At 56.5% G+C, this 21,957-nt stretch overlaps 8 protein-coding genes and 1 non-coding gene across 9 annotated transcripts; 2 read left to right on the forward strand and 7 right to left on the reverse strand.

Moving 5' to 3' along the window:
• Positions 1-668: 668 nt before the first annotated feature.
• On the reverse strand, positions 669-2,502 carry B0T15DRAFT_426826 (DHS-like NAD/FAD-binding domain-containing protein). The gene is made up of 2 exons (XM_062865659.1): positions 1,960-2,502; positions 669-1,880 (listed from the first exon to the last, which is right to left on the reverse strand). Exons 1-2 carry the CDS (start codon positions 2,108-2,110, stop codon positions 811-813), a joined length of 1,221 nt encoding a protein of 406 aa, XP_062726780.1. The 5' UTR covers positions 2,111-2,502; the 3' UTR covers positions 669-810.
• Positions 2,503-3,047: 545 nt separating this feature from the next.
• Positions 3,048-4,459, reverse strand: B0T15DRAFT_520090 (glutathione S-transferase). Its single transcript, XM_062868475.1, has one exon. The coding sequence runs from the start codon at positions 4,343-4,345 to the stop codon at positions 3,464-3,466; it is 882 nt and encodes a 293-aa protein (XP_062726781.1). The 5' UTR covers positions 4,346-4,459; the 3' UTR covers positions 3,048-3,463.
• Positions 4,460-4,796: 337 nt separating this feature from the next.
• B0T15DRAFT_489638 (uncharacterized protein) lies at positions 4,797-6,201 on the reverse strand (the record flags this gene model as incomplete). Its single annotated transcript, XM_062866612.1, has 2 exons — positions 4,797-5,398; positions 5,463-6,201. 2 exons carry the CDS (start codon positions 6,199-6,201, stop codon positions 4,797-4,799), a joined length of 1,341 nt encoding a protein of 446 aa, XP_062726782.1.
• A 1,777-nt stretch (positions 6,202-7,978) lies between these two features.
• On the reverse strand, positions 7,979-8,069 carry B0T15DRAFT_t22. Its single transcript has one exon. It is a non-coding gene; the product is annotated as a tRNA-Pro (tRNA).
• A 1,773-nt stretch (positions 8,070-9,842) lies between these two features.
• Positions 9,843-10,438, reverse strand: B0T15DRAFT_408460 (uncharacterized protein). The gene is made up of 2 exons (XM_062865339.1): positions 10,198-10,438; positions 9,843-10,138 (listed from the first exon to the last, which is right to left on the reverse strand). Exons 1-2 carry the CDS (start codon positions 10,276-10,278, stop codon positions 10,004-10,006), a joined length of 216 nt encoding a protein of 71 aa, XP_062726783.1. The 5' UTR covers positions 10,279-10,438; the 3' UTR covers positions 9,843-10,003.
• Positions 10,439-10,990: 552 nt separating this feature from the next.
• B0T15DRAFT_58827 (NUDIX hydrolase domain-like protein) lies at positions 10,991-12,085 on the reverse strand. Its single transcript, XM_062871099.1, has 5 exons — positions 11,913-12,085; positions 11,810-11,844; positions 11,624-11,745; positions 11,387-11,563; positions 10,991-11,333 (listed from the first exon to the last, which is right to left on the reverse strand). The coding sequence occupies exons 1-5, from the start codon at positions 11,952-11,954 to the stop codon at positions 11,095-11,097; spliced, it is 615 nt and encodes a 204-aa protein (XP_062726784.1). The 5' UTR covers positions 11,955-12,085; the 3' UTR covers positions 10,991-11,094.
• A 908-nt stretch (positions 12,086-12,993) lies between these two features.
• B0T15DRAFT_520098 (major facilitator superfamily domain-containing protein) lies at positions 12,994-15,575 on the forward strand. The gene is made up of 3 exons (XM_062868476.1): positions 12,994-14,176; positions 14,236-14,293; positions 14,350-15,575. The coding sequence occupies exons 1-3, from the start codon at positions 13,456-13,458 to the stop codon at positions 15,335-15,337; spliced, it is 1,767 nt and encodes a 588-aa protein (XP_062726785.1). The 5' UTR covers positions 12,994-13,455; the 3' UTR covers positions 15,338-15,575.
• Positions 15,576-16,708: 1,133 nt separating this feature from the next.
• Positions 16,709-19,461, forward strand: B0T15DRAFT_482154 (uncharacterized protein; the record flags this gene model as incomplete). Its single annotated transcript, XM_062866081.1, has 2 exons — positions 16,709-16,749; positions 16,806-19,461. The coding sequence occupies 2 exons, from the start codon at positions 16,709-16,711 to the stop codon at positions 19,459-19,461; spliced, it is 2,697 nt and encodes an 898-aa protein (XP_062726786.1).
• Positions 19,462-19,683: 222 nt separating this feature from the next.
• B0T15DRAFT_520103 (homoserine O-acetyltransferase-like protein) lies at positions 19,684-21,677 on the reverse strand. The gene has a single exon (XM_062868477.1). It carries the CDS (start codon positions 21,504-21,506, stop codon positions 19,887-19,889), a length of 1,620 nt encoding a protein of 539 aa, XP_062726787.1. The 5' UTR covers positions 21,507-21,677; the 3' UTR covers positions 19,684-19,886.
• Between the last annotated feature and the right edge of the window lie 280 nt (positions 21,678-21,957).

Genomic DNA, 21,957 nt, shown 5'->3' on the forward strand with positions numbered 1-21,957 from the left:
AGTTGCGGAGTTCTGTGGCTCGTTGTTGTGAAAGTCTGTCGATGGTGTTCTCGATCGAGGCTCACAGATGTGTTTCTGCGGTCCTCCTGAGAGTTGTTTGGGAACATGAGAGAGCCCGGGAAAGGAAGCCATGTTGATGAAATTTCATGTGTTTAAATAGACTTTGGGCTACTTGGGACCAACAACAAGTGTGGTGTTCACTGGGCCTGTTCATGAGCGTTTCTGATACAGACGTGTTGTACAGTACAGATGTGAAGTTCAGAACAAAGGACGCCATCATCAACAAGGCGAAACCATCCCACTGCATACCTCTGGCCCTTATGCTGTCCGCTTTTTGATACTCTGAACAGGCTATGTGGGCATGGACAGTAAAGCTCATGGACTGACAGGTGGGATTAGTGGGATAGATGTTGTATTTCTCCGACCCGTACTTTGATATTGGAAATGGAGTCGTGTTCATGAAAGTCCATCTCTAAGATCCGAGTACAGAGGATCAGAAACGTGGGCGGCTTTGTCCTGCACATACCGGTACGCCAAACCTTGAGCCTCCCGTTAAGTAAGGCTGCAAGTATAGTTATGTACAAGTGAGAACAGTTGAGCTGTCAATTTCCGAGACGGCTGTTCGAGACCCGAAGCAACTTGAATGAGAAATCGAACAACAGATTCATATTGACCAAATATACGGTGGAGCCAAGTAACTTCACGAGGGACTCGATCTACCAGTCAGGGTTTTCAAAGCAGGTGAAGAGACTCCCTCTTTCTTCTCTAGAACGCTTGCTAGTCTGTAGATAACAGCGAGCCGCTAAAATTCTACAGGGCCGCCTTCTTTGCGAAATTCTCAGGACCGTCTACCTGCTCTTCTTGACCCGTAGAGCTCTTGTCCCGAGGTCCTGACAGATCCGCGTTATCTTCAGGGCGGGACTCAACAGCAGCTTGGTCCGCCTCTGTTTCTTTGCCCCCTCCGTCGTCTCCAGCAGAAACAGGGGCTGATCTGCCCTCCTCATTCTGCTTGGTGACCTTTTTCTCCGCACCATCCTTGCCCCCCTTATCACCGATATGGAGCACTTCCTCCACCTCGTCCGCGAGCTTGCTAACCTCATCATGCAGAGCGGCCACCCTCTTCTTCGCTCCTTGCAGCTGCCTCTCGGCCTCTTCTTCCCCCACCAAGTCCCTCCACGTCCTCTCCAACTCATCCTTCCAGCCCAGCTCATCCGCTAGCTTCCTCACCCCGGCATCGCAGTCCTCCAGCACCAGCACGTCGTCCGCCTGCGTGCCAAACGACCCCACCCGCTCCAGATTGAACAAGACCCTCGGCACCTCTTCGTCGGCCGTGTTCGGCAGCCCCGCGAACGGGTGCACCTTCAGACTCGTCCCCATGACCAGAAGCAGATCGGCCTCCTTGACCATATCCATCCTCTCAAAGAACAACCGCGGCAGCGCCTCACCAAAGAAGACGATATCCGGCTTGACCAACCCGCCACAGCCAGGCGTGCTCTCGCACCGCGGCACCTCGCCGCGGGCCACACACTCCTTCATCTTGGCGTCGTCGAACGGCGCCTTGCACTCGACGCAGCGCTGCGTGGCGAAGCTGCCGTGCGCCTCGATGATCAGCTCGGGCGGGATCCCCGCGGCGCGCTCCAGGCAGTCGATGTTCTGCGTGAAGAGCTGGTGCAGCAGGCCCTTGCGCGCGAGCAGCGCGATGAAGACGTGTGAGACGGTCGGCCGGTAGCGCACGCCCGGGTACAGCTCCTTGGCCAGCGCGTAGAACGGCCGCGGGTTAGACTTGAAGAAGGTCAGGTCGAAGACCGCCTCGGGCTCGGGGAGGTCCAGCGCCGCCAGGTTGGCGTAGAGGCCTGTTTCCGGGGAGCGGAAGTCGGGGACTGGGGGAATGGTGGTTTTAAGTTAGTAATTAGTAGCAGGGCTCCAGGGACCAAGGGAGGGGGAACGGGGGGAGCGTACTCCCTGCTGCGGTGGAGATGCCTGCGCCGGTCAGGACGACGATGCGGCGGGCGCGGCCCGACTTGATGAACTCGGCCACGGCGGCCAGGCTGCGCTCAGGCAGCGTCACAGGCGGGGTGTCGTCGTCAATGAGGGACTGTTCTTGGCCCATTTTGCGCTTGTTCCGTTTGCCTTTGTTCTTCTTTGGCTTCCTGTGCTGTCGCTTGCCTTGGACGCTGAAGTCGCCGAAATCAGAATCGCCGTCAGCGTCGTCAACACGGTCAAGTCCGCCGAAGTGCTTGCTCTTTCCTGGGCGCGGGGCCCCGAAGTGCTTGCGGCCTATGGTGGCGAGGCTGCGGCTGTGCCGTCGGTGATGATGAGACTGAGGGGTGGGAAATCGAGGAATGAAGCGTCAGAATTCAGATAGGCGTGGGAGATGGCGAAGCTTCATCAATCACACACTGTACTGTGGTTAACAGTGTGTTAGAATGACGTTGATTGCGAGAAGCGAGAGTCGGTAGGTGAAAGAGTCAGGCTCAGATCGGCATCGATGTGTTACATCACTGCCCGGTGACAAACAACTTAGTATTTACGTACCCAGGTCTTATCGGCAAGGGAATCAAACGGAGGACGGTGGGGCAAACTGCAAAGAGCGTCAGGGTTAGGGCTGAAGCTGGATGTTACAACACTTACACAGTAGACGGTTCGATCCCTGAGCCCCCTGAACTCCTGGCAAGGCTTAGGATAGGTAAACAGAGGTAGGTATGTGGCCGTTAGCATCTTGCTGTCGCTGAGCTTCTTAAAGCTTGGTTCAAAGAGGCGAGAAAAGAACCCGGTATTCGTGGGTTGGAGCTGCTGGTTATGCGGTGTCATCGGGACCGGTAATCACTACGTAGAGTGGCGCGGGATGTGTAGTGTCTTGAACATAATCAAGATCTTAACTCAAGTCTGTTTGAGCTGTCGGGTGATTGGAATCCTGCGCAACTGTAACCTGCGAAGCTCCCAGGGTTCGTTTTGAGCTCTCTCCTACTAAGCTTGCGGTTATTTCTAACATATGACTTTCTGAAGACCACTCGGTAGTACGACCAACTCAGTAACGAAGGGCGAGGGCTGAAAGTCTTGTTTTAGCCAAGCTAACTAGACGATGAATGTGGTCCTTGTGGGGAAGAAGTCAAGAATGCCAGGTAGCTTGGATATAGAGACAACTCGCAAATGGAACGGTCGTCTTTAACATGAGTCGTAGCCCAGGTATACCTCCATGCATCCAGTCTCAATTTGTATTGCTACGCAGCTGAAGCTGGTGAACGACGAGCGATCCCGAGAGTGTGGTTTGAAATATCTTCACACTTGAGAAACGGGGACACTCTGAATCTGCCATCGAAGACGGCCGTGTGGTAGTCGAGAAAAGGACCTCGAAACAACAAAGGAAATCAGACTAATTAAGAGGTGGAAACGTCTCTGTTTCCTCGGCATCTACCTGAACGCAGTCAAGCCAGGGCCGCTACCAGCCAATACAAGCTTTTTCTCAAGGCAAACTCCTCCCTTGCCTGGTGGCCTGTCCAACCTGGGATTGTGTCGTGTCCTCGGCATACCGCTTATACGCCTCAATGTATTTCTCATCATCACTCCACGTCGCCTTGACACTCTCCCTATTCACGACTGCCTCAAACCAACGCTCCCATCGCGCCCACACTTCCTCATTCTCTCCCCTCTCTCCCTTTTTCGGAATGCCCACCCCACCAGGCTTGTAATGATCAATCAAAAACAGCCTCTTAGCCCAGGGAGCAAGCATCACATCCACCATGCTGAACCGGGACCCCAGAAACCAGGGCCCGTCAGCAGCCCCCAATGTCTCCCCAGCCGAGTCGAGCATCTCCTGCGCAAAGTCCCTCAGGCCCTTGAGAAAGTCGGCACGCGCCTCCTCAATCGGATACTCCTTCTCAGGCGTGTGCTGCAGGAGCCGATAGAACACCGGCACGATCTTGGTCACGATGTGGTTGATCCACAGCCGGCACCGCGCCCGCTCAAACACGTCTTCACGACGCTCAGAGGGCAGCAGCCTCGGCCCGTACGGGTCCTCATCCGCGAACGCCTCGTCCAGGTACTCGCAGATGACGGTGCTCTCGTACAGCGCGCGCTTCTCCCCGCCGTCCGCATGAGCCACACTCAGCGTGGGCACCAAGCCCCGCGGGTTGAGCGCGAGCAGCTCGCCTTCCTTCTTGTAAGGGTTCACTTCGACGTACTGGTGCGGGATCTTCTTCTCGACGAGCACGATCCAGGCGCGCTGCACGAAGGGGCAGAACCAGCCGCCGTAGAGCTTGAGCGGCCGCGGGGCGGCGTGGCGGGCCGCCAGCTCTGCTGCGGCGCCTGTTGGTTGGGGAAGTAGGGAGGTGTCGATTGAGGCCATTTTCTCTTTCTTCGATTTCGGCTTCACTGTTGACGGTTAATACCTGGTAATTATGTGAGAGAAGGGTGAGATTCGATTGCTTTGCTTTGAAGGGTCAGGGGTTTGTTGGTGAAGGATGCGGGCAACGAATGACGTGATGCTGCAGAAGTGGGGAAGCCCCGAGCCATACAACAACTTCTAGTTGAAGATGAGCCGCAGGTTGGTCGATTGGTTGATTAGGTAGCATCATATGTGTTCACTGAGCTCAGTATTAACAAATCCCCTAATATATCGCGGTGTTGCTGGCCCGCATCTGTTATTATTACATCAGGATCTGAAGGAAAGTACCGTGGGTGGGTGGCCAGCCTCAAGAATCTCTCACGTAGTACGGTACAATACATACTTGACACAACCATCACAGTCTACCACAGCGCCATCGTCACCCAATCCACGCGAACTAAACAGCACACACTCACCCGTACCAACGCGCAGTGGTGTTCGTAGTCTCCGTTGTCATGGTGTCCCGGCCAAAATACGCCGGCCTCGGCGGCTCCGGCACCCTTCCACCACCGGCAAGATGAGGCAGTCCCGGTCTCGGGAGCGTCGCCGAAGGGGGCATCTGCGGGGTCGGCGGCATCTCGGGACCGTTGGGCTGCGTCGGAGTCTTCACTTCGCTCAACCACTGTGTCACTGGTACAGACACAGCCACAGGTGGAGGTGCGGGTATGGGCGGGCCCGCCAGCGCCACGTACGCCTTCTCATCCATGAACGCGTTTGTCTGCTGCTGCTGCTGCTGCTGCGGCAGCTTGGTCGGTGCGAAAGCCCCTTCCATGTCGTTTGTGCCGTTGTCGGCCGAGTAGGCGGCTCGCATGAGTTCGTCCATGATTTGGCTGTTGGTTTTGACATGGTCCTGCCCGCCGACTCTGCCTGGGAGTGGGCCGCCGATGGATGGGGCGTTGGAACCGCCATCATCGTCTCGGAGTCGGAAGCGCTTCTCTGGGAAGAAGGGCAGGCCGCGGTCGCGGCGCCGTTTGCGCCAGAGCAGAGCTGCGCCCACTAGGAGGGCGACGAAGGCTGCAGCAGCGTTAGTAAGCAGTTAGACTAGCGAGACCGGCGAAGGATAAATTCAGGTGCATACCCAGGACCCCGATCACTATGCCTGCCACAGCTCCAGAGCTGAGCGTGTTCCGTGAGGAAGGAGCCACAGCAAAGTCGCTTTCCTCGCGTTCGTGTGCGTGGCGGTCGGGTGGTGGCTGGCGATCAGGCGCTGGGCGATCGCCGGGATCCCCGGACTGCGCAGCGCCGGTTGCTGGTAGCGAAAACGAGGGTCCGCTTGTTGCTGATACGACTGATGTCGCTGCTGATGTTGACCGCGCCGTCCGCGTGAGGGAGGTAACGAGTTCGTCCAGACTTGTGCTCGTCGACGAGTGTGGCAGAGGTGTCAATGTGATGATCTCTCGCTCCGTTGCACTCGACGTGGGCGTTGCGGTGGCCGAAGCACTCGTCGACTCATCGTCTGACTCCTCGCCATCGGACTCGGGCCCATCGGACTCGACCTCCCCATCGCCTGCCGCAAGCTGCGAGCCGCCTGCAGTCAGTTTGGCCCCTGCGGTGGGCAATAGTACCATCCCGCTCCCAGCCTGAACTCCCACGGACGCCGAGACAAGCGGTGGGGCGACGGTCTTGGTAGGTTGGGCGCTGGACTCATCGTCGGATTCCTCCCCCGAGTCGGAGGATTCGTCGCCCGAAGTATCGGCGTCGTCCGAAGAGTCGTCCAATTCCTGGCGTCGAGCAAGTCGGGCAGCTCGCCTCTCGGGGCTTCTCATCTGGAGCCAGGCATGGTTCCGCCGGCGGAGAGTCGGACCTGTCACCTTCATGCTTGTCGTCGTGGCCAATTTCCAACCTCAAAAAAACGCACTTGGAGCGCAAGAGAGCAATCTTGGGTCATCGGCTCCTGTCCGAGCTGAGAGATCGCACGGAGAAACGAAGAGAAGAAAGGCCAAGCACACACCCAACGCCAAGATTGCAGACCAGCTGCCCTTCCGAAAAGAGTCAGACGAGAAGAAGAAACAAGAGAGGTAGCGGTCTGATCTTCTCCCAAACGGAGCGGCGCCAAGGACAGGTCATAAAGTATCCGCTCGCAGGCGCTCGGGGAACGGCGACGCGTAAGCAATTCTCTCAAGCTTCCAACCCATCCCTCCACATGTTTCCCCCTTGGGCTCTCAGCCCCCTTGCATCTACGCACGCAGCCATACGGGGCATCCCGTGTCGAAGCCCCGTTGCAAAAGGAAAGGTGGTCAACCCAGCAGAGCCAATCGTCAATCTCAGCGGCGATCCCGCTGCAGGACCTCTCCCGGACGCCGCTGTGTCAGGCCGGGATACGCTGAGACGGCTGTCCGCCGCCAAGAGAAGGCGGAGCCAGGGAGCGTTACCGCGCCGGTGCTTCTCCGGGCGACGAAGCCCAAATCTTGCAAGGTGCAGGCGGCGATCCGACTTCGATCGGCAGGCGGAGATGTGACAGGGAAAGAAACCGATCATGCAACATCCTGTCAGGTTTCGTCGCAGTTCGCAGGCGCTGATAGGTTGGCTTTTGCAGGTCCCACAGCCGACACTTTACCGCCGCACACGACCACTTGCTGTGTATGGAATTTGCGGAAACAGACTTCCACCAATGTCCAAACACTGACCGACCTTTTCGCCCGTTGTTTGATAGCCCGTGATCATATTGCTATTCTCAGCATACGGACCCATACTCTGCTTATGAAAGTACGGGTAGGATCATGCTCTAGAGGATGGCACTGCGCAACTCAGAAATTCCAGCGTAATATTGCCATTGGTTCAAGGCAAGATTATGTATATATCATTACCTAGGTACGTATGTCAACCTGAATCCCAGTGAGTGGTTAAGGTGCTTATAACCAGACACTCAACTGAATTGGCTCGATTGGACACTTCAAGTGCAAGTCGAGCCGAGTGGGCAGGTGGAACCGAAAGCTTCCCCTGCCCCTCGTGCACTGATTCGATGCAACCGAATTTCAAGAAACATCAAACGAATCTGAAATCTGGGTATCCTATCATATTCCGAATGCCACCTGCTGCCCACTTTGCAGCTCCCTGCAGCACCAGGTATCTTCTCCTTTCTGGAATTTGGGGTGTTTCTTACATCATGACAACTGAAAGCTACCAGTACCTGAGGTCCCTCATCAGGCACTCAGCTTCACTCTACCTACCTACCTACGGTAGGCAGTGTATTAGAGTTACAGGGCCGCACATTCTCGTTATGTATAAAACGCCAAGATACCCCCCTGAACTCGGCAAAGTCTCAGATGGTGGCAGACGAAGCCAAGTATGATCAAGCTTCGGGCAACCCGATACTCAGAATCTCGGCTAAGATTGGCCTGATAGGCTGATAGAGACTGTCGCAGCAACATCTTTGGCACGCTGATCCAATTTATGTAGGGACCGAGGCAGCGGAATGAGTTGGAGTTGTGAAGGGGACGGCTACGAGAGTACATATGCAAAACCTATTATAGTCCTACCTGATTAGTTTAGGTAGATAGAAAGAGTGGAAGAATCACTGGCAATCATTCAGCTCCCAAAGACATGCCTGTTCGGACTTTCGGAGGGAACAAGAGCAAAAGTGTAATGTACAACGGGGCCACCCGGGGATCGAACCCGGGACCTCTCGCAATGATGCTTCGGGTTGGAGCCCTAAGCGAGAATCATACCACTAGACCAGCGGCCCTTTTGAGTTGTTGATCCTTATTACCAAATGCTGTTACTATCAAGGCTCTAGGTAAGCGAGGTTTGAAATTTGACCCATTGACTAAGTTTGTCAAACTGAGATGTCTTGAAGAAAATAGTTGATTTCCAGATTGTAGCTACTGCTTAGCCGTAATGGCAGAGGCTATGATGATGCGCGTATGCTAAGTGCTGGCCATGCTCTATGTGCCGTGGTGTGCCGAGGCATATGAAGCCAAGTGAGATTACTTCAGGTAGGTATACTGAATATTCTATACGTCTCGCCAGTGTCAATACTCTACCTGAGTCACACTACTATTGGGGACGATGACGAGATAGGGGCTGTGTGAAGGGAAACGGGTCTCGTCAGTGCGTGGTCCTAAGGAACGCAGCAAGAAAGGCCGACTGCCGCTGCCAAAGGCATCTGTACCGGAGGACTGAAAACTATCTAGGAATAGAAGGAACGTGCTCTTGAAAGCTTTAGTTACATATCGATTGTGTAGCCTACTATAAAGTTACCATAATTCAGTGTAATGTGGCACTGCCCTGCCTCGAGATTCGACTACAAGATAACAAGCCCTGCTGCTGCTCGTGTAAGTCAGTCCGAAGTCTATCTGCTACGAAGCATAAGTTGTTCGTGTTTGCTTTGGTGTGTGCCCAATTACTCTGTATGCCTGAGCCTATGTACTTGTTCATCGCTTCCTCTCCGCGCTCTGTTCATATTGTGACACAATGTTCAGATGGAACAGATGAGCTGTTTATACCCGTGGATACCTTGTTCATCTTTTAATAGCACTGATATAAAACCGACCTCTGCGAATTTCAAAGTTACCTACAATTTCGGCCGCACCATTTAACTTGCAGCCAAACCAACTTCTTATCAATCAGTATTCAAGAATTTGGACTGAGTCAAGATCGTATCAGCCAAAAGACGTTACCTCTTCTCAAGCAAACGGTCGCCACCTACTGCAGACTCCTCACATTTTCTTACTTGTCCATTTCTGAGTTTTGTCGGAATGGCCGAGAAAACGGACAATAAAGACAGCAGGCAAGCCGTCGCCAACCGACGTCGCCATAGTAAGCATCTTCCTTCCCCTTCACGACAGTCTACCATGCCCTGTCAGTATAGCCCCCGAGATCCCTGCAGTAAGCTAACAACGCCAACTACAGCAAATAAGCTCACGCTTGACCTCATCCGCTCGGGAACCCCGTCCGCCTTCAGGGAATTAGCCCGCCGCGCCCTCGAGGCGCACCAGCAACAGGGTGAGACACTGCCGATGATCCGGACACGCTTCCTATGGCAGCTACACCACAAGAAAGATTTGATGGAGGTTCCCAAGCGGATAATGCAGGCAGCAGTCGAGATCGCCGAAAAGCGTCTGATCGAGGCTTCGGATGCACGCAAGGACCTGGGGGTGTCCCTTGATGACGACAACGAGAAGTCGGAGAGTGCCGGTTGGCTCACTTTGGAGAATACACTCGAATAGTGAGCCCTGGGGAAGATCGGGCAAGACGGGCACAACCAACGATCCAGACGAGCCGCGCAGGAACGAGGGTGCCCATGAGGGAGACCGCGGTGGGACCGTGGGAGTTCGGGAATTCGATGGTGGAAGCAACATCATCGGGAGGTTGATGCGGATTGTGGACGAGGAGTGGGACTCTGGGAGTACAGCATTCGGTTCGGGGGCGTGTATTAAGACGACTCTGCCGGCGAATAATAGACAATGGACAAGAACGGGTGATGGAGGCGGCAGGGGCAACTTATACGTTTATCCCTTGGGCACAACACATAATTTTTCGAGAGGTCAGGGTCCTCACCGACCAAGCCGGATATCAGGTTTGGTAATTAACCTTTTTTTGAGGAGATTATGCCGTCAATCATTCGCTCATTCACAATAGACCATGTTCTCGCATCCCATCATATCGTACAGCCGTGCCTCAGTTTGTTGAACCCCTTCCGCCCTGATCTTTTCCTTCGACCTTTCCGGCGCTGGCACTCTTTTCCGCCAGGCCCTTCCCACTCTCGTACTCGGGCATCGGAGCCGCCTTGTCGGCACGAGCGACGCGAGTGCTCTAGGAGGATTGTTAGGGATCAACGCGCAAGGAGGGATTGTAAAATTATGCAAACATACCTCTGGCTGGCCCGCTCCGTGGATGATGTTGTGGCCGGCCTCGACCGCGTTGTCTCCTGAACCGTCTCCTTGGCGAGGCATGATGATGGCTTGAAATTGAGGTTGAATGAAGTTAAGTCGGACTGTCGAATATCAAGAGTCGTTTTTTTTCTTGGGTTATTGGCTCTGCTCTGCTATACAAAATAGAACCACCTTTCGGATCAGGGGAAGCAACTTATATCTGCCGACTGGTCGATCTCTGTGACATCATCGGGGACAGTCAGTGGGGCCGCTCCAGGCCCGACTCGGAGCCGGCCCCACGGCACGGGTTCCACCGGAAGCTCCGCGTGATATTGGCATTTTGCGGGGCTTAGGTCTGACGTCAAGCGTACTCCAGCAAAAACGACAAGTACTCCATGCTCGAGCAATCCCCGTGACAAGGCACTTCTCAGGCACGCCGCGAGAAGATACCTGTGTATGTGCACGTGATGTGGTGTAGACTATGCAGCGGAGCCGGAAGAGATCAGGGGCGGTGCGAACTAGTGGCTTGGAGTGAGTTGGTTGGTTGGTTTGGCGATGCTGGTGGGTGAGGGAGAGGAGCAGGAAGCGAGCGCGCGGTCGTGGGATTGTGTCCAATGTGTCTACAACCAGCACGGTTCGCCAGGCGAGTCTGAGGAGGATATCCCCAACTTCTATGCCCGAGCAGAGCATGTGGAAAGAGCAGCTCGGGAAATGGACTCTAGAGATTGACCAGACCGAGAAGCAGGGAAGCAAATGATCGACGTCTGGTTGACTCGGACTCTACATTACGGTAAGGTATCACTCTCTATATGCAGGCGTTTCCCTTCCCTCCGTCCAACTCCCCGTCTATCCCCATACCTGTCTATCTCACTATATCCGTCTCGCTACCCGCGGCCGCTAGAGCTTGAACTTCTTCGCGAGCTCGATTCCTTCGGCAAGGTTCGCTATCCGTGCGTCGATGGCATAACCCTCGGCCTCGAGTCTTTTGCACTCCTCCCAGAGCGAGTCCAGTCTGACGAGAAAAACCTCAATGAATTCGTTCTCTTCAAGTTCGGGCTTCAGATCTTGGTTCTCAGGAAGACTCATGTCAACGCTGACGTGAACCATGCGCAGGTTGGTGTTGCAGAAGCCAGGGTCTGCCGCATCGGTCAGAGGAACGTAAAGTTGGGGCAGCCGGTGCAAGACTAACCGTTGAACATGATGGGCGAAGTCTCGAGCACCTCGGCTACATAGCCTGTCTCCTCCTTAAGCTCTCGGATCGCCGCCTGCTCCGCCGTCTCACCTTCGTCGACGAGCCCTGCAGGGAGCTCAATGACGATCTTGTCCAATGGTGGACGGTACTGTTTCTGAAGCACAATTTCTGGACCTACAATGCGTTGTCCGTTCAGTACGGGACTCGCGCGGACGGAAGTAGCGGGGCACGTACCGGTTTCTTTCTCTAAAATGGCGACAATCCCGACACCATCGATTTCGCTGTCCTTTGGCCGTGTGCGCCGCTCGGCCGACTCCCACGTCCGCTTTACGCCATTGGGGTCTCTGTATGTCTTCCTTGAGGTCTGTCAGCTCTGCATGCACCGGGGGATTTATTTACTACGACAGGAGGCCTGCTTACTTCACAAGCTTTGTCCACACCGCCTCGCTCTCGAGCTATATGCATAGGTTAGCATCTCTGATCAAGACTGTGGCGGGGTCCGCTGCTTCTGTGGTCGACGTACAAGGGGCTCCGTAAGTATGACCTTGGCTTCACCTTGAGACATGGTGCTTGCGCTTTTCAGTGAGCACAATGTCCAGAGTAATTGATCTGTTGATGATGTAAGTCACAATTCGGAAGCACCGATTTCCATGAAATCAGATTTTTGTTGGGTACCTGTACCTATCGCGTGACTGGACACCGCCGGTTTGGAAAGGCCGGGAGCCGTGGGCCCGTGGCATGGGCCGCACGGCCGCGCCCGGCTCCGTTGTGGGTCCCAACCTTCTCAGTCAGGTTACGGAAACAGCAGGGCAATGTAAATACGGACCCTGGAAGTTAAAATCACCGGTATTATACGGAACACGAAACCATGGGTGGCATCTCTGAAAGTAAGTACCTAAGGTATACAGTACATACAATCCGTCCCTTAATCTGACCGCAGCAAAGTTTGCATTTCACCTGATTTCCCGGTAGGGGATTGAATGAGAACATGGCTACCTAAGGTACCTAGGTATCCAATCGCATGTGCAAACCTGATGTTGGGTATAAGTCGCTGCTTGGCCCGCCCGGTAACCGAACCAACCAATAGCTCCTTGTAAAAGGTTGTAAGGCAATGCTGCGCGCTGACGTGTAGCTTCTGCAGCTTGCGAGGCATGACTAGGTAACTAGCAGACGGGAATGGGAGTTGCATGGGTATATCCTCATTCCATACGTTCCCATCCATTTCCGTTCTCGATTGTTTGAGTTGTAAAGTCTAGTCTCTAGACTCCTTCACATGTAAGGTAGGTAATTCTGGGCGGACGCTGAGACCTGGGCGGAAGTACGGTAATTCTTGCGTATCGAAAGGTTACTGGGTATGAACTTGGATACCGTGTATTGGGTGAGGACGCCATCCTGTACTTACGTACCCGCATGTAAAGTGCGCGCATTCCTGCACCAAGTCTTGGAACTTACGGGGGATCTTTACAAAGTTACGCATGTGCATTAGTAAGGTACCCACGTTGGCGCCCCATTTCCGTACAACTGTACATTACAATGATACAATACTGTATACTAATGTTACATACATCTAGTAGAACATCATCAATTGTGGTGCAGCCGGGCCGCAGCTGTGCCGCACGACAAAGCCATAAATTGGCGTCCCGGCCCGTGGACAAGAACTTGGAACTGATGCAGACTCTTGCAGAGAAATGGTTATAGGAACTTGAAGCCAAACCGGATCGTCGAACCGGATTGCTATCTGGGCTTCGACCTGCCCTTCTCGGCGATAGTTCTCTTTTCGGAAGCCTCCTTTGGACGGTTAAATTACCAAGCTTAACCCGCGATTACGCGGACACCAACTTCGTGTCTGCTCCGAGTTACTTGCAAGTTCACTCGCATCATCTACATCATCTTCCGCCACGTCCAATACCCAATCTTTTCTGCAGTGGCTGCTCCAATTCCCATCTCCCTCCACTCCTCCCCCCCAAATTATTACATTAGTCCATGCACCATCCCAATGAACAGGTAATGCCAGTGTTTCCAGCACTACAATCAAGTCAACGCTCTCGTACTACTTCGGGCCCACCATGACCAGGACATCCGGCGGCCGCTCCGTCGACCGCATCGACACAGCTACGGAGGCCGACACGGAGCGGACCCCGCTGCTCGCCGGAACACCCACCCCGACGGCAACAACACCCCCGTTTCTCCAAGAAGAAAGCAGCACCGCCACCACTGCCACCTATATCAATGACCCGGAAGACGACAACCGCAGCAGCCCGGCCGATGCAGACCCCCTAAGCCACCTCCGTGCCGCACTCCGTCCGCGCGTGATCCTCCTCTGCTTCGTCCTCATCTTCCTCCTCGAGCTGGGGATCGGCATGGCCGTTCCCCCGATCAACGCCGTCATGGAGAGCATCATCTGCCGGCAGATGCATCCAGACGCCTTCTCACCCCCTCCTCCTCGTCCTCCTCTTTCTCCTCCTTCTCCTCCGGATATTTCCCCTCTTCCGCCACCTGGCACTGGCACTGGCATTGGCAGCAACAACTTGGCAGCTCGCCTGGCGGAGCACATCATCCGCCACTACGCGGGCGGCATCGTCTTGTCGGACGACCCGATCTGCAAGAGCCCTGATGTGCAGGGGTACCTGGCCATGCTGCGCGGGTGGTCCAACACGTTCGAGTGCATCCCCGGGATTGTGGGGGCGGTGCCGTACGGGATCCTGTCGGATCGGTGGGGGCGGCGGCCGGTGTTGGGGTTGTCCGTCTTTGGCATTGTGCTGTCGTATGTGTTCATGTATGCTGTCTGTGAGTCTTCCTCCCCCCGGTAATGATAGGAGGGGCAAAGCGCTGATTAGACGGGCTAGTTTACTTTTCGAATGTGGTGCCGTTGTGGATGACGTGGTTTTCGTCGGCCTTCCAACTGTGAGTCTTTTCCCGTTCTGGGGGAGGAAGGCAAGGGGTGCTGATGGTATCCCTAGGATCGGTGGCGGCGGCGCCATTACGGTAGCCATGGTCTACACAATCCTCGCCGACGTCATTCCCATCAGTGAGCGTGCGACAGTCTTCTTCCAGATCAGTGCCGTCTTCCTCGCCTCGCAGATGGTCGCCGGTCCGATCGGCGGTGCGATGCTAGTCTGGGGCCCGTGGACACCGCTCCTCGTCGGTTTGGCTGTTCTTATTGTCGCCAACCTCGGCGTTGTGTTTGTGCTCGAGACTATGCACGTCCATGATCGGAAGAGGGTGGAAGAGGATGGCGAATGGGACGGGCACGGCACGTCGAAGGCGACTAGTCTCTGGCAGAAGGCTTGGGCTGGTCTCGCAGAGGTGTGGGATTTCATCCTTGGCAACAAGAGTCTGGCCTTCCTGATGGTGTCCCTCGTCTTTTGCATTCTGGGCCGTTTTGTTGGAGAGCTACTGCTGCAGTACGCAACGGACCGATACGGCTGGAGTTGGAGCACGGCATCGATGGTTTTGACCATCCGTAATGCCGGAAGCCTGGTGACGCTCCTTTGCCTGCTGCCTGTTGCCGGTTGGCTCTGTGTCCAACGCCTTGGCATGACGGCCGTGGCCAAGGACCTCTGGCTGGCGCGATGGTCCGGCGTGACCCAGATTCTGGGGAGCTTGCTGATCGCCGCGGCAGTCAACGGAGGACTCTTCTCGTTCGGACTTATCTGGCTCGCCATCGGCTCAGGCATGACGGCGCTTATTCGGTCCTTGCTCAACGCGCTCGTCGAGGAGCATCACGTTGGCACTGTCAACTCGCTCGTGGGCTTCATGGAGATGGTAGGTGGGACCGCTGCAGGGCCTCTGTTGGCTGCGAGTCTCAGGACTGGCCTCGACCTTGGTGGAGCTTGGATAGGCCTGCCGTTTATCACATCCGGCTCGTTCTTCATGGTTTCGGTGACGATATTGTGGGTGTTCAGGTTACCGAACGAGACAGGATCACCGGTTGAGCCTCCGTGCTGAGGTGTCATTTACACTGCGAGGAAACAGCAACCATGATCTCTCTCCCTTTTTCGGCTGAAGAGGGCGGTGGCTTTAGAAATGCGCTGCCGGGGAGCAGACCTCAAGGTGGTCCCAACGGAAGCCAGGCTATAAGAGTAGTAGTGTCGGGTATCTTTTCTGAATGACTCGAACATGGTCAGTATAAAGCACACCAACGCAGCAAGATATGGACCTCCGAATATACTATGAGCATTACCTACCGTAACTTCCGTGCCAAGTCGCCCGATGGTCAATCACCCGCCTGATGTCACCACCATCCCCTAAAGTCAACACTGATGCAACCAGAAACGATACACGTAGAGACCTTACTCTTGCCATCGACATACCCGATTGCGAACCCGGTTGACATACCATAGCGGACAGGGCTATCATGCACGCGCATGTGACTACAGGCACTTGGAATAGGGTAATTTGAGGTCCCCGAATCTATGGAACTACGTAAAATAGCCCAAAAAGCCCAGAAAATGCTGTTTTGGCCAGTTTGATACGTTTTACCATATCTGTTTGGCTGCCCGGCCTTTGTTGTTCTTACCTGTGCCGTCAAATGCAATGCCAAGAGGACTTCGTGGTTTCCGCCCACAGCCTCTGTAGTGTAAGAGAACGATCGCCGGTGATGATTGCGATCGCTCTCCTCTTCCAGCTTGAACTTATAAACGAGCACGACTGAGCGCGTTCACGTCACACTGAAACGATGGCGTTCATGAAAGACATCAAATTTAACTCAAAAGGGCAGGCACCCCTCTGCCCCTGAAGGGCTCGCTAGTGCAGGGGTGCCATTTTCGCTTCAAATCTGCGCTAGGCGAGCGATCAACCCCCACAGCCAATTCACGAATGGTTCCCCAAATTGGATACGAGCCCATGTCTGTTTTGTCTCCAGCTTCTTCACTTCTTCTGCTCTCCTACCGGTGGTCGCCGCTGTCGTCGTTCGTTCTCAGCCTGCCTTTGCACTGTCGTTCTTTTCTTTTTCTTCGTTTCGATTTTTAGTCGGCCAAAAGCCATCTGAGCATTCCTTCAAGAACCCCACATCTACGAGCCCCTTTTCGGACTGGGCGCTGCAGGGGCCTTCATTCAGCTCCCGTCGGCCCTGCGCAGTACAGTACAGCCAGACCAGACCCCTCGTGGACGACGTTGGAAGCTCGGAGATGTCGTTGGCCTGAATTGTCGTTGCCGTCACCGCGACAACATCCGTTCTTAATACTAGTAGCTTAGCAATAACCGGCTACGGAAACTATTTACAATGTTGGCGACATGAGACTGCCTCGACGCTGGCATGTGATGTGCTAACCGTCCCGCAGTTAATGTCTTAGACTAAAACCTAGTCAACTGCTCACCATGGTTTCGTTCTTTGGTCTAAGGTTCGGGGACAAGAAGAAGTGAGTGGCTCGATGATCTCGCAAGGAGGACCAACCGCGAACCGCTTATGCCATAGGAAGTCCGACGGCAAGCCTGCCCCAGGGAAGCAATTTCAGCCCCGAGACCAGAACAGTGTGGGAGAGGGACAGCTATTTGGGCAGAGCATCAACCGAAAAGGCGTCGTCAATGGCAGCAACGTGTCCGTGTCGCGGGCAGGGACGCCCAACCAGGGCGGCAGCGGCAAGTCCCCGTACGCGCTCTCTGATACACACAACCTTGCCGCTGCCAGCATGTACAACCTGAGCACGCTCCGTCCTGGCCACAGAGGCAGCCAAACGAGCCTTCACCTCAAGATGCATGCCTCCGATGTGAATTTACGAACTCGGTTCGGCGCGAACAACGGGTCGTCGGCGAGTTTGGCCGCCCCGGCACCTGGATTTGGGGCGCGTTTCGGCGCAAACAACGCATCATCGCCGACCCTGGCAGCCCCTGGCCCCGGATTCGGATCGCGGCCAGGGACGCCCGGCAGGACCAAGCCTTGGGTGAATCCGTTGGATGTTCACTTTGCGCGCAGTGCGCCTTCCGGCCCGCCAACACCGCGGTCTCCGCTCATCGGGTCACCGCAGCTCCCGCCCACCCCGACCACGGACAACGGGGACTCTGGATCAGTGTTTGGCGAGGAGGCGGACGAAATGGTGGACGCCGTCATGGCCTCGGTCAAGAAGCGGGAGGAGGAGGCGAAGCGAGCAAAGGAAAGGGAGAAGGAGTTGGAGAGACAGAGAGAAACCGCTCGGTTGGAGATGGAAAGGCTGGAGAGACAGAAGTCTACGGAGAGCAACCTGTCAGGTCGGCGACCCTCAGCACCACAGGTCCAGAGTGCGCCGCAGCAGACAGACCCAGAGGCACCGGTCCTGCCAAGTCTCGTGTCCAGAGGCGATGAGGCGAGGCCGAGTAGCCGCAATGGCCCGGCCACGCCCCTGCGCCCACCTCCACTGCATCAAGGACCCCCTCCCACGGCCGCTCCGACGCAGTGTCTACCCCAGCCCCCAGGGCAAAACTCACCCCGACATGGACCTTTAGGGCTAGGAACACGGCCGAACACCGCTGGGGCCCACGTTCCTCGGCCGGCATACGCCGACCTAGTTGCAAATCCTCACCGCGCCGAGCCGGAAGGCCCCAAGCCTGAGGGTCCTCCGCAAAAGGTCTTCAAACCCTACAGGCCGCCTCCTCTCCAGGGGACCAGCCCACTTGGTCCTTTACCCGACGATGTTCGCTCGCCCAGCCCTCCGCTCAGCACCCCGGGCATTGAAAACCGTCCCTCACGAGTTTCTGTGCTCATCAGAAGCGCTTCCAAGGAGCATCGTCCTGCGATGTTTCACCCAGAACCCCCAAAGGCGGCGGCCGCCGACGGCCGGAACACACCGGGTGCGGAGAGACAGGGCCTAGGGCCGCTAATATCGTCTCTGACCTCGCCTTCCACTGCCACCTCCCCATCGGGATCGATTCGGAGGTCGTCACTTGACGATGAGCCAAGCGAACAATATCCGCGACCCGTCATCCAGAACGTCCCCGCGATGCGCGACACTCTGGCGCTCAGCAGCTTGTCGATGAAGATTGAGGAGCTGGAGAAGACGCTTGTAACCGCACAGCAAGCGCACCAGGGACAGACGCCGCGAATCCAGGACGCCAACAGAACCAGCACCAGTAGCAGCGTCTACAGCGAAGGCATCAAGGAAGAGGACGATGAAGACGACGACGGACCGATCCTGCCGCCCGTTCAACTTGCTCCGCTCCGCATTCCCTCTCCTATTTCCATCCCGCCCGTCTCTCCTATGTCGCCCCCCGCCGTAGCCTCACCCACCGTCAACCGGCCGCAGAGTCCCTTACGGGGACCGCCTAGACGCGGACCTCTTCCACGCCGGCCGGGGTTGGAGGAGTATGGAGTGTCCAGCAACAAGGTAGCCCGTGGTGGGACCCCGACACCGGGCTCGAGGAGCGGGAGCACCGACAACTACAGCACGCACAGCTCTCCGCCTTCGCGCACCAACACGCCGCAGCTCCGCCATCCCAACTGGCGGCGCGACCTCGGCCAGCCAAGCCCAGCGCTAACCGTTGACACGTCCTCCGAGCGGCCTCGCCCACCAAACCCCGCTGTCGACACGGGCTTCAACTTCGACTTTGGCCTCCACCCCAGCGCCGGTGCACCCCCGACTCCGGATTCGACCACCTGGCCGCTGACGTCGCCGACGACCGCTGAGAAGACGCCCTCCGCCTTGCCGCCGCCCACGTCAGAACCCAGCGCCCCGACACAGCCGCCCAAGACCGAGCAGCCATCCAAATTCACGCGCGCCAATGTCCCGCCGCCGCTCAACCTCAAATTCAACTTCTCCCCGGACGCGCCGTCGCGTGACCCGAGCATGGGCAGTCCCGCGATGTGGACGCCGCCGCCGCCGCTCCGGTCGCTGACGGCGGATGGACGACCATCCACTTCGGCCGGGCCCGGTTGCGGCAAGGGTGGTGGCGGCGGCGGTGGCCTGGCCGCTTCGCCGAGGCTGATCTCTCAGTTCCCGGAGTCCGTGCCCAGCGACGATGACGCAGCGTCTTTCATGGGAATTGGGGTGGCGCGGGGGCCGAGTATCAAAGTGGCGAGGAGGCCCGGGACGGCCGGGGGCAGACCGCCGCCGCCGCCGGCATCGCCGGTGGTGGATTCTTTCGGGACAGGGTTCATTTGAAGGGGTTGAGTTGTTTCTCTAGGTATCATATCATGCCGTTTCCTATTACAGGCCATAAAGAACATTTCCTATCAATCATGCTATCTATACCCGGGCAGTCATCCGACGTTACTACTACAGTTGCGGGATTCCTTTTCTGTCATGCATACCCCTCACCATCGAAAACACGAACATCGACATATATGTCCCGATAAACTTCCGTATTTTTGGCACTCGTCAACAAAAGTTGATCCAATTTCATTGCGATATATGACTTGCTACCACAACAAAAAATGCCAAGAACACCAGACATGCTCCCAGATGCAGATGCGGGTATAACACCGTCTATACACACATACTCTCTCTTTCTTTCTCCCTCTCAGAAGATGCACAAACAACCCCACCTCCCTTTTCACTAGCCACCCCTTCCTTGGTTGCTAGGTAAATCAGCCCAGGAAACTCCTCACAGCGCCGCCAACGTTCTCCACATCCAACAGGAAGGTATCATGGCCGAACAGGCTCTGCGCCTCGCTCAGCTCGTAGTGGCTCACGCGCGGGTTGCCAGCCTGCTTCAGCGCCTCGGCCACCTCCCGCTGCTGCCAAGCCGGGAACAGGATGTCGCTCGCCACGCCCATGACCAGCACGGGGTGCTCGCGCAGGGCCGCTCCGAGTCCCTCGACCAGATCGGCCGGCGGTTTGGGAGGTGCACTTCTGTCGTTGGCGGAGAGGGCCGCTTCTGTTTGTAGAGAAGAAAGCATCGGCGAGCCTGGCTGGGGCTGTTCCTCGTAGGGCTTGTCCGGGAGGGTGAGGTTGCAGGTTGCCGCGTTATCCGAGGTAGAAGTCGAGGAAGCCGAGGAACTGGACATGAAGGATTGGCGCCGCGCGGCCGTGGCGAGCTGGTTCTCGCGGCCGAGATCGAACAGGTCCATTGCCTTGCTGACGTAGAGCAGGCTGTTGGGGTCGTAGGTGAGGCAGAACTTCTCGCCTGCGTGGTCGAGGTAGGTCTCGACGAGGAAATCGGGGCACAGCGCGGGGGGCTTGGAGGCGTCGGCGCGCCGTCGCCCGAAGCGCTGTTCCCACTCCGGGCCAGAGCGGTACGTGATGGTGGCGATCTCGCGCGCCAGCTTCATGCCCACGTGCGGAGGGACGCGGCCGTAGTAGAAGCCGCGGTTCCAGTTCGGGTCGTTGAGGATGGCCTTGCGCTGGACGTAGCGCATCGCGATGCTGTAGGGGTGGCTGCGCGCGCAGGCCGAGATGGAAACGATGCGTCTCACGCGCGACGGAAACTCGACGCCCGCGGCAAGGGATTGCATGCCGCCCATGCTGGAGCCGACGCTGGCGTAGAGCTTGGACACGCTGAGGTGGTCGAGCAGACGGAACTGCGCCCGTACCATGTCTTGGATGGTTAGAATCGGGAAGCGGGTCGCGTATCGCTTTCCGTCGGACGGGTCGATGCTGGAGGGCCCCGTCGAGCCGTAACACCCGCCGATGACATTGGTGCAGATAACGAAGTATTTGTTCGTGTCGAGAGCAAGACCGGGGCCGATGAACTTCTCCCACCACCCCGGTTGCGGGTTCTCCGGCGTGGAGTGTGCGTGGGAGGAGGCGGAGAGACCGGTGTGGAGGAGGATCACATTAGACCTGTCGGCGTTCATCTGGCCCCACGTCTCGTAGGCGATGTCGAACTCGTGCAGCCGGCCGCCGTGGTCGAGCAGGAGGGGCTCATCGCAGTGGAATGTCTTGGTTGCCCCGACTGTGTAGGACGGCTCCGGACCGCTCTGGTCGGACCGCGCAGCTTGTTGCTGGAGCGTGGCCGAGCGCGTTTCGAGAGCATCGAGGCAGGGGAACTTGATGGCGGGGTTCGAGGGAGCGCCGCTTCGTCGAGCAGCATGTCCATGAAGCTGACGTGAGGTACTTGGCCGCACTACGGATTGCAGGCCTGCATTGACTCGGTGAGCGGCTGTTGTGCATCGCACGCTTGCTGGCGAGGCATTGCTCAGCGCTGGCCTGCCTAACAGCAGTGTTGAGCCCTGGCGCACAGTCGATGTCATTCGTTGCGTCTTCATGCTGCTCTTCGCCAAAAGTCACCAAGAATGGTCGGGATGTCAAGACTGTGTTCCGCGATGATCCTACGAGATCAATTGGCGCTGCAGCTCGCAGAAAAGGAGTCGTGTGGGCATGGGCAGCCATTGCCGGCGCCGCCGGCGATGTTGTTACTACTTTCTGTCCGATCCGGGCTCCGGATCTGCTGAGAAATAGTATTCCGTCATTTCACGTGGTTTCTTGGCGTTTGCGATAAGCCGATAACGCACCCATCTTTGAGTGGGGGTGTTCCCAACAGAGGTCCTTGTTGACGTTGCTCTTGGCACGGTGCGGGGTGATGTCACAACTTTGAGTTGGGATATGGCATGTTCTTACCCTACTATGCTCCCGTACACGCAGCCATGGAAACTACAAAGTTCAAAGTGTCGGGCGACTTCAGCTGGTGAGCTCCTTGGACCCTAGATAAAGGTAGAG

Source organism: Chaetomium strumarium (assembly GCF_033439665.1).
Source record: "Chaetomium strumarium strain CBS 333.67 chromosome Unknown B0T15scaffold_1, whole genome shotgun sequence".
Classification (NCBI taxonomy): Eukaryota; Fungi; Ascomycota; class Sordariomycetes; order Sordariales; family Chaetomiaceae; genus Chaetomium; species Chaetomium strumarium.

Bases quoted from the DNA above. Each gene is read 5' to 3' on its own strand.
- B0T15DRAFT_426826 (XM_062865659.1), bottom strand. From the start codon at position 2,110: ATGGGCCAAGAACAGTCCCTCATTGACGACGACACCCCGCCTGTGACG. The intron at 1,881-1,959 runs GTACGCTCCCCC...CCATTCCCCCAG, and splicing joins CATCTCCACCGCAGCAGGGA to TCCCCGACTTCCGCTCCCCG.
- B0T15DRAFT_520090 (XM_062868475.1), bottom strand. From the start codon at position 4,345: ATGGCCTCAATCGACACCTCCCTACTTCCCCAACCAACAGGCGCCGCA.
- B0T15DRAFT_408460 (XM_062865339.1), bottom strand. From the start codon at position 10,278: ATGCCTCGCCAAGGAGACGGTTCAGGAGACAACGCGGTCGAGGCCGGC. The intron at 10,139-10,197 runs GTATGTTTGCAT...CAATCCTCCTAG, and splicing joins ACGGAGCGGGCCAGCCAGAG to AGCACTCGCGTCGCTCGTGC.
- B0T15DRAFT_58827 (XM_062871099.1), bottom strand. From the start codon at position 11,954: ATGTCTCAAGGTGAAGCCAAGGTCATACTTACGGAGCCCCTT. The intron at 11,746-11,809 runs GTAAGCAGGCCT...ACAGACCTCAAG, and splicing joins GTGTGGACAAAGCTTGTGAA to GAAGACATACAGAGACCCCA. The intron at 11,334-11,386 runs GTTAGTCTTGCA...CCGATGCGGCAG, and splicing joins TTCGCCCATCATGTTCAACG to ACCCTGGCTTCTGCAACACC.
- B0T15DRAFT_520098 (XM_062868476.1), top strand. From the start codon at position 13,456: ATGACCAGGACATCCGGCGGCCGCTCCGTCGACCGCATCGACACAGCT. The intron at 14,177-14,235 runs GTGAGTCTTCCT...TAGACGGGCTAG, and splicing joins TGTGTTCATGTATGCTGTCT to TTTACTTTTCGAATGTGGTG. The intron at 14,294-14,349 runs GTGAGTCTTTTC...TGGTATCCCTAG, and splicing joins TTTTCGTCGGCCTTCCAACT to GATCGGTGGCGGCGGCGCCA.
- B0T15DRAFT_520103 (XM_062868477.1), bottom strand. From the start codon at position 21,506: ATGAAGACGCAACGAATGACATCGACTGTGCGCCAGGGCTCAACACTG.